General features: G+C 39.5%; 1 protein-coding gene across 1 annotated transcript in view; it reads left to right on the top strand.

The window, feature by feature from the left end:
• The first annotated feature begins 650 nt into the window (after positions 1-650).
• BCHE (butyrylcholinesterase) overlaps positions 651-9,923 on the top strand; it is a 47,066-nt gene continuing 37,793 nt past the window's right edge. The window contains exon 1 of the mRNA XM_065411035.1: positions 651-2,173. Coding sequence (XP_065267107.1) covers positions 651-2,173 — 1,523 coding nt within the window. The remainder of the gene's footprint in view (positions 2,174-9,923) is intronic.

Here is a 9,923-nt window from a genome sequence, read left to right as displayed (position 1 = left end):
GGGCATATTTTTGTGTGCTAAACCAGATGAAATAGTGTTTGTTCAGTGATTGTGTGTGGGAGGAAAACAGATACTCCTTAGCAAAGCCACCTACGTATGGTACTTCTGGTGACTTTTACTGTGATGCCATACAAGGCGCCTGCTGCACTGGGCATATGGCTAATGGTTCACATAGTCACAAACTCACTGGCCATATACTTTCCTCTCTTTGGCCCACCCCTACCTAGCCTTCAACCTCCCACCTCCTTCCATGTTGTAGTGGACAGAACCGTTGTGGAGCACTACTCTGTGATATTTAGGGGCAGCAAAGTCCCTGTGGATCCTATCCATGCCTGTCCCCTCTGTATTTAGGGACATCCATGCCAATGTGAGGAGAGAAAGCATTGCCTGACTCTAGACTATAAAATTTACCCATTGCTAGAAAATAATGTCAGAAGAGGGTAAAGTGGGATCGTTACTGAATATGATTCAGCAACAAGTGTAGCCAAGGACAAGCCATGGCTAAAATCTGCTCTGCTGCTCCATGCAGCAGAACCACCCCAGTTTCAGTGCCTTTGGGGCCTTTCACATTCCTTCTGCATGCGATAAGTTTTGGCCCTTGTACTGAAACATTAAAATGAAGGATCCTAAACTTATTTTTTATTTCAGGAATGATGACGTGCAGCAATGGGACAAGTGTCTGCACAAGATTTCTGATGTGGTTTCTTCTACTGTATATGTTTGTAAGGAAGGTGCTACCTGAAGACGACATTATAGTTACTACTAAGAAAGGAAAAGTAAGAGGGATTCACTTGCCCGTACTTGGGGGAACTGTGACGGCCTTTCTGGGAATTCCTTATGGCGAGCCACCACTTGGTAGACTACGATTCAAAAAACCAGAGCCCCGCAACAAGTGGACAGAGATTTGGGATGCCACAAAACATGCAAACTCTTGTTATCAGAATATAGATAAAACTTTCCCTGGATTCCCTGGGTCAGAGATGTGGAATCCAAACACTAACCTTAGTGAAGACTGCTTATACCTCAATGTATGGGTTCCTTCTCCAAAACCCAAAAATGCAACTGTCATGGTATGGATTTATGGGGGTGGATTTCAATCAGGGACATCTTCTTTACCTATCTATGATGGTAAATTTCTGGCACGTGTTGAAAGAGTCATTGTAGTTTCAGTGAACTACAGAACAGGGGCACTAGGATTCTTGGCTTTACCGGGAAACCAGGAAGCTCCAGGAAATGCAGGTTTATTTGATCAAAGGTTAGCACTTCAGTGGGTCCAGGAGAACATAGCTGTCTTTGGTGGCAATTCTAAAAGTGTGACTTTATTTGGAGAGAGTGCTGGGGCTGCTTCCGTTAGCTACCATATCCTTTCTTCTGAAAGCCATCCTCTTTTCACAAGAGCCATCATGCAAAGTGGCTCTGCTAATGCCCCATGGGCCACACTAACACATTCTGAGGCAAGGAAGAGAACTTTGACTTTAGCTAAACTACTCAGCTGCTCAGGTAGCAATGATACAGACATAATTCTCTGTCTCCAAAACAAGGATCCCCAGGATATCCTCGAGAATGAAGTTTCTGTTTTAACACACAACTCTCTTTTAAAAGTATATTTCTGTCCCATAGTTGATGGTGATTTTCTCACTGAAATGCCACAAACATTGATGCAGCATGGGCTCTTTAAACAAACCCAACTCTTAGTGGGAGTTAACAAAGATGAAGGGACAGCTTTTCTAGTGTATGGGGCACCTGGTTTCAGCAAAGATAATGATAGCCAGGTCAATAAAACAGAATTTCAAGTAGGTTTAAGTGAATCCTTTCCAGAAGCATGTGAACTTGGGGTGGAATCAATCATTTTTCACTACACAGACTGGGAAGATGAGCAGAACCCTGACAATTATCGTGATGCTATGGATGACATTATTGGGGATTACAATATCATATGTCCTGTAATGGAGTTCACAAAATTTTTTGCTCAACTAGGAAATAATGTATTCTTCTACTTCTTTGAACATCGGTCCTCAAAACTTGCTTGGCCCGAATGGATGGGAGTCATGCATGGTTATGAGATTGAGTTTGTATTTGGATTACCTCTAGAGAGAAGAGTTAATTATACCAAAGCTGAAGAAATCTTGAGTCGATCCATATTGAGATACTGGGCAAGTTTTGCGAAAACGGGGTAAGTTTAAGTTTTGCTGGTTGATTTTTAGATCCGATGCACAAACTAGAAATAATGATTCTGTTGATTGTGTTCTGGAGGCTAGTGAGGCCCGTGAGGAAGGATTAATTGTCCAACTAGCTGGGACTTCTCTTTTATTATCGATAAAAATAGCATCTCCGTCAAATAAATGGTTGAAATGCAACTGATGATATCATATGAGTTTAAGAAAATATTGTGTACTCTTAAAAGTTGTTAGTCATCTGCTGCCCACTTATGAAGGCAATCACAACACATTTTTTTTCATGGCAGCAGCTGTTGCAAATGAAGGGAAGCATTTCAAGCTGCAAAAACATAATACATACACCTCATACACACTATGGGTTAAATCCTGACCTTATTGAAGTAAATGGCAAAACTCTGGTCGACTTAAGTGTGACTCACCCTAAGATTGAAATTCACCACAAAACCCAAAGAACAAAATTTTATTTGAGGCACTAAGTGGGACTTGGGGGATGGAATCCAACCCCCTCAACCAGTCTACCCAGCTTCTGGACTGGAATAGTGGCTATAACACCTATTGTCCCCATACGGTGGAGGAAAGTATCTGTATTAGTGGATTTGCGTAAGACTTCTATAGGCATCGTAGAAATATCCTCTAGGTTTGAAAACATTTACACTAAAGATAGCCATTAGTAGATTCATACAGAGTTAGTCTTAATGTTATAACTCTAGTGCAGTGGTTTTCAAACTAGGATATGTATACCCCTAGGGGTCTGTGAGCTCTCATCAGGGGTATGCAAGAAAAATTTTGTAATGGCAGACAATGCATCACGTTATGCCTTCCTGTTTTTTTTATTTTTTTCTGTTTTCATAGGTATATTATGACCCTATCTCAGATGGGTATATATGGTAGACTACATTATTTGAAAGGGGTATGCAGCCTAAAAAGTTTGAAAACCATTGCTTTAGTGGTATGTTGAGAATTAAAGCCATGCCTTCCGGTTACTTTACACATATCTACTGAGGGGGAAAAAATCCATATTGTAAATAGAAAACTGTATCCATGGCAATGCACACTTCAGTATTTAACTTATCCTCACAGTAAAAAGAAATCACTTTATCTATATTTTTTTATCCTTACAGTAACTGGCTTCTGAGATGGCTATTTCCTTAAATTTATTTATGCCCTGATACAAAACACACTAAAGTCAATTAAAAGATTCCCACTGACTTCAACTTTGGATCATACCATAACCATTTTTCATTCATAGATTCATAGCTTACAACCCAGAGTGGACCTTTGTGATAATCTAGTCTAATCTCCTATATAACAGATGCCATAGTACTTGCACAAATTAATTTCACTTTGAACTATAGCATATAATTTAGAAAAATAATCCAATCTTGTTTTAAAATTGTCAGTGATGGAGAATCCATCACAACCCTTGGTAAGTTGTTTCATTGGTAAATTAGTCTCACTTCTAAAAATGTGTGCCTTATTTCTAGTCTGAATTTGTCTAGCTTCAATTTCCAGCCATTGGGTCTTGTTTTAGCTTTGTCTATTAAATTGAAGAGCCTTTTACTATCTATTTTCTGTTCTCCATTTAAATACCTATAGACTGTGATCCCCTTAACCTTCTCTTTGTTAAACTAAACAGGCTGTGCTCCTGGAGTCTTTCACAATATAGCATATTTTCCCAATCCTTTAATCATGCTCATGGCTCTTCTCTGAACTCTCTCCTAGGGCTGGTCCACACTGGGGTGGGGGATCGATCTAGGAAACGCAACTTCAGCTACGAGAATAGCGTAGCTGAAGTCGACGTTTCCTAGATCGAACTAAGTTTACTTACTGCGGGTCCACGCAGCGCAGGCAAGCTCCTCCGTCAACAGCGCTTCCGCCTCTCGGCGAGCAGGAGTTCCGCAGTCGACGGGGGAGCGCTTCTGGGATCGATTTATCGCGTCCAGATGAGACGCGATAAATCGATCTCAGAAGATCGATCTCTACCCGCCGAATCGGGCGGGTAGTGTGGACCTACCCGTACTTAGCAACATCCTTTGTTTATATAGTCAAGAATTACATTAGCTCCTTTGGCCATAGCATCACACTGGGAGCTCATGTTTAGTTGAAAGCAACAGAGGGTCCTATGGCACCTTTAAGACTAACAGAAGTATTGGGAGCATAAGCTTTCGTGGGTAAGAACCTCACTTCTTCAGATGCAAGTAATGGAAATTTCCAGAGGCAGGTATAAATCACCATCACTTATTTGTACTGTGGTGTCTAGGAAGTGGACCTCCCATGTAGATTGGTCCAGGCTGAAGTTGATGGTGGGGTGGAAGCTGTTGAAATCATGGTGGAATTCTTCCAGGGTCTCCTTCCCATGGGTCCAGATGATGAAGATGTCATCTAACTCAGGAACCAACCCATGCAACAAACCTCGATGCTATCCAACTACAGAAGCAGTTTCTCCTCCCTTGGTGTTCACACCTCAACTGCTAGCAGAGCACCTCACCCTCCCTGATTGAAGTAACCTCGTTATCTCCATACTGATTTATACCTGCCTCTGGAAATTTCCATTACTTGCATCTGAAGAAGTGAGGTTCTTACCCACGAAAGCTTATGCTCCCAATACTTCTGTTAGTCTTAAAGGTGCCACAGGACCCTCTGTTGCTTTTTACAGATTCAGACTAACACGGCTACCCCTCTGATACATGTTTAGTTGATTATCCATCATGTCCCTATGTCCTTTTCAGAGTCACTGCTTCCCAGGATTGGTTCCCCCTTCCTGTAAGCATGGCCTACATTCTTTGTTCCAAGATGTATGACTTTACATTGAATTGGGGACTGTCTTCTTCATTATTTACCACTCCCCCAATTGTTGTGTCCTCTGCAAACTGTTAGGCACATATTGCTTAATTAGAAACATATTCATGTTCATAAACTGTTGCCTCACATTTCTCACCCAAATTATTCTTCTAAGTTGATTATGCGTGTATAAGGTATTTAAGAGGGCAGTATTATTTCATGAACAATAAGAATGGCAAAAATTGATTTGGTGAGATGTATTTAATAGGCCTACTTTTGTATTCATTTTACATTACACATTGAGGGGAACTAACAATCTGTTTAAATGAATCATTCCTTTAACAGATTTTCCCTTTAAGAGCTGTAATTGTTTGGCTTGATGGAAAATAATTCATTTAGCCAATCTATTCCTTTAGCAGGCTTCAATGGAGGCTTTCTTGACTGTACTTAATGAGCATTATAAAAGGAATTAAGATACTACATATTTGCCATCTCTCTGAATTCTATCATACACCACAGATAAATAAACCCTTCAAATGAATAGTATTTTAATCTAAGTTTTATATTACTGAAAAATTATTTTAATCCAAGAACTCTTTTCAATAGCATTGATGGCAGAACTATATATGCATTTTAGGCAACAAAATGTACTTGCATTGAGTAATTTTTTAACATTGGGATGCATTTTAGAAAAGGAATGCATTTGATGCTTTACTATCATATATGCATTAATTTTTTGCAATAAATTGCTGCCTCTGGAGCCTATACAATGAGGTCAGCTAAAACTTGGTAACCTTTTCTGCTTAAGGGTTAAGGATGGATCCAATATCCATAGCACTCTGAAACCAGTGGAGATCAGACATTTCAACAGGAATTAAGACTGCATTGAATTAGGGATCTCCACTAGATTCTGCAGCTTTTACAAACCTATCCTGCAGAAAATTGCAGATAATGACAATGCTGTAGCCACCACAACTAAATCTAAAAGTGTAGACGTTTCAATTTAAATCGAAACATTTATTTGTTTTAAAAATGAGCTTCTCTTTTCATAGAGATTTTGCAGAGTAATATTTAGATGTGTGCTTTTGGTATTAGCATAGTTTCAGAGGTATAATACATAGTTTCCTGTTTCTCAATACCTGCTTGGTAAGATGAAGTTACAGAGATAAGGGCACAGTGCAAGCTAAAATTAGGCAACGTAAGGTGTGTGTGTGTGCAAGTTTAAGTTTGTGAAAGACTGTCAGCCAATAGTCATGTCATCTAGTCTGATTATCATTTGGACTATAATTAGATTAGCTGGCAGATAGTATTTCAAGTGGTTTCCACAGCAAACAGAAAATACTCACTATCTGCTTCTACCACAAGTATTGAAAACATGACTATTTATGGTAGATAATACATCTATGCAATTCTAATCCCCAGCAAAACAATCACATTGGTATGTTTTCTACTTAGTTAACCTGTTAGATGCCACTCACTTCATAAACAAAAACATGGATCTAACCAATGTACACTGCCCGTAGTTTAGAATAAGTGGATCAAATTGATTCTAAAAATTATCAGGAGTAGAGTATGCCTCCCCTCTTCCTGACATGACTGATCATGCACTACAGATTCATAAAAATACAAATACTTCTTGCATTTGACATATTATGCATAGTAAATTCTGGTGCAATAAAACGATAAGTATATAGGGGCAAAAGTGCCTTTGCCATTGATGTTTGCAGTACCAGAGGAGAAAACTAGGAAAAAAGATGAAAATCAGAAAGATTATACAGCACAGTTATTACTGAGGGCGTTTGACCTAATATTCTAATGTGCACTAATACCAAAGCATGAGGGAGGAAACAGAAGCCTGCATATGAAAAGAGATATGTAAAGCTCAGCAAAAGCTGAAAGATTTTTATTTTTTTTGTCTCAATGACTTTACACTTGGAGGTAATTTCGAGATGGCTCAACTTACCTCAGAAAGGACAGAGTACTTCATTTAGCCTTCGGTGCTGTGTCTTGTAACTGCATGTTCCTCATGGGTTCTCTTTGAGATTGCACTCTGGCCCTATATTTTTCATCCAGACATGAGTGCTGGGATTAAGGATGTTCATATTGAAACAGGCAGGTTCAATGACCCTAAAAGAACCGTCTTCCATTCTCAAGAAATACCTGATGTCATGTAAAACCAGAAAAAAAAGTTATCATAAAAAAGACAAATGATTCCTTCAAAATGTACCCTAGTGATATATAAATCCTTGATTCTTTTGTTTGCCTAATAAAATAGGGCTGTCAACTGGCCTGAAGTTTTCCAAAACAATGAAGACCAAGAACATTTTATACAAGACAGTTGCTTCAATTTTCCAAGTCTGTAGGCACTTTTATCTGGCAACCTCACTAAAAATAAAGGTGTCAATCAAGACTGGCCACTTTGCCAGGAGAAAGCAACAGAGGGTCCTGTGGCACCTTTAAGACTAACAGAAGTATTGGGAGCATAAGCTTTCGTGGGTAAGAACCTCACTTCTTCAGATGCAAGAAGTGAGGTTCTTACCCATGAAAGCTTATGCTCCCAATACTTCTGTTAGTCTTAAAGGTGCCACAGGACCCTCTGTTGCTTTTTACAGATTCAGACTAACACGGCTACCCCTCTGATACTTTGCCAGGAGACACTCTCGTGGATTAGGATTTTCTGTTTTTTTAATCAGGATGCAAAAAACAGTACTCTAGTCTATGTTAAGACATTAAGAGCCAGAAACAAGCCAGTTAGAACATGTTTGCCAAAATATTCAAAGTTGGATGTCTAAAGTTACACACCAAAATTCCTATTTAGGACTCTAAGGAAATAGCCTGATTTTAGGATGCAAATCATAGGTTGAGGTACTGGTCTTTAGACACCCAGTTTTGCCTTTCATGCTTGTGAGTGGTACAGGATTGCCTGACCATGGACTGAACTACTTTCTCACCCTGAGAGATGGCCTTTCAGATCAGGGTTGAGAGACACTGACGTACAGCGTGAAGTCTGCACTACAGTTCCTCATATTGCATCTGTGGATAAATAGAGGAGTTCAGTCTCCAGGTCAGGCAATCCTGTACCACTCACAAGCATGAAAGGCAAAACTGGGTGCCTAAGAGACTGAACTCCTATGCAATATGAGGAACTGTAGTGCAGACTTCACACTGTATGTCAGTGCGTCTCAACCCTGATCTGAAAGGCCATCTCTCAGGGTGAGAAAGTAGTTCAGTCCATGGTCTCTCTTATGAGTCTGACAAGAAGAGCAACAATTGGTGTCCAATAGGGTGAGATCTTTGTGAACTTTCCACCATTGAAAATTGCATCAAGATCATCAGATGTGCATAATTTTCAATAATGACCCAGGGATCTGTATTTTCCAGTACTCCTTGACTCAAGGGAATAGAAATCTCATGCTATCAGCTGATTTACTTAGATTTCTTCCATTTTGGGACAAAATCTCCAGGGTATCTTGCAAGTCTTGCAAGACTTCCATGCCTGCAAATGCAATCCAAACCTACACTCTGATTTGGCCTTCAGCCTGATACTCAAATCCTAGCCTGAGCCTAATCCAGATCTAATCCAAATGCCTCCTCTTTAGCCCGACTTCACTAAAAATAAGAGTTATTTTGAAAATATTTATTTGCTATCTTGCTAAAAATTCAGAATAAATCCAACTTTGAATAGATTCCATGTAATCTGAGTACATTTTTAAATTATCTCACATGATAATGAAAAAGATTTCTCACAACCTCTGATGTCGCCACTATGGTAGTTCAAACAGTGGGTTGTAGCCCACGAAAGCTTATGCTCTAATAAATTTGTTAGTCTCTAAGGTGCCACAAGTACTCCTGTTATTTTTGCGGATACAGACTAACACGGCTGCTACTCTGAAAGAAGCCACCATTCTTTGCCAAAAAGAGTTAAGGCCAAAGTCTAGCTTACAACGAAGTGGCCTCTTTACTCTTGTGTTGGTAGATTAGCTATCATTTTATATTTTCTTTTTCCTACTACTCAGCCACATCAGTGATGATTGTATGAGATTAACACTTTCAGACGAGAATGATTCTGAATTTTACTGATTAAAAGAATCTTTTGACAGCTGGATTGTTCTTTGATAGAACAATAGCTCTCTGCTAACTAGGTCATTTTGTTGATGCAAATGTTTTGTTGTTGTGACCATTTCCCTAGAAATCTTTCCTAAATGCTTTGCATGAGATTAAGAGCAAAATTCTGATTGCTCTTGTGCAGTATGCTAAGAGTAGGATGAGGGCTTAGAAGGTCTTTTCCTCCAATTGGAGAATCCAGGCAGTATACAAACCTGAGCAATAAGATCACGGAGCAGGCTAGTATGCAGCATAGAGACCCCACCATCCTGGGATGTGGCCAGCTGCATTAGCAATATGGACAAGATACCAACCAATTGCACATCTACTATCATCTGACCTCTGAGGGGAAAGTGCATGATATTTATGGAAAGAAAAAAACAGGGAAAAGGAATGCTATTTTGTACAATCCATTCTCTCAGTACTCCCTGAATTATGCTACCTGCTTCTAGTCTGTTCAAGAACATGACATCAGGGCACCTTTATCTGGCTGCTATGGCTCTCCAACACATTGAGCACTCCAAAACAAGGAGAGACCAGAAACTTACCCTAATAAACATCCTTGGAAAACACTGACTAGGGTATGAATTGGCTGAGGGTGCACAAGGAAATGTTGGTGATGAATAAAGATAACATGGTCTGACATACACTCTGTCTACAGGAGCCACATTCTAATATTCAGCATTTTTGTTTCCTTGGAAAACCTAGAGAGTTATTGGCCTTTATGATGTGACTCGAGTGCTTTTATCTTTCAATATCTATGTGCCTTTTATTGTATCTCTGATGTTCTTTCATCTGAAGTTTATTGACAGGTGAACAGTTGTATTTTCCAGCAACCTTTTTGCTTTCAAATTGAATTCT

The sequence above is a fragment of the Emys orbicularis genome, chromosome 9, assembly GCF_028017835.1.
Source record: "Emys orbicularis isolate rEmyOrb1 chromosome 9, rEmyOrb1.hap1, whole genome shotgun sequence".
Lineage (NCBI taxonomy): Eukaryota > Metazoa > Chordata > Testudines > Emydidae > Emys > Emys orbicularis.
This window is presented reverse-complemented; position numbering and strand designations above follow the sequence as displayed.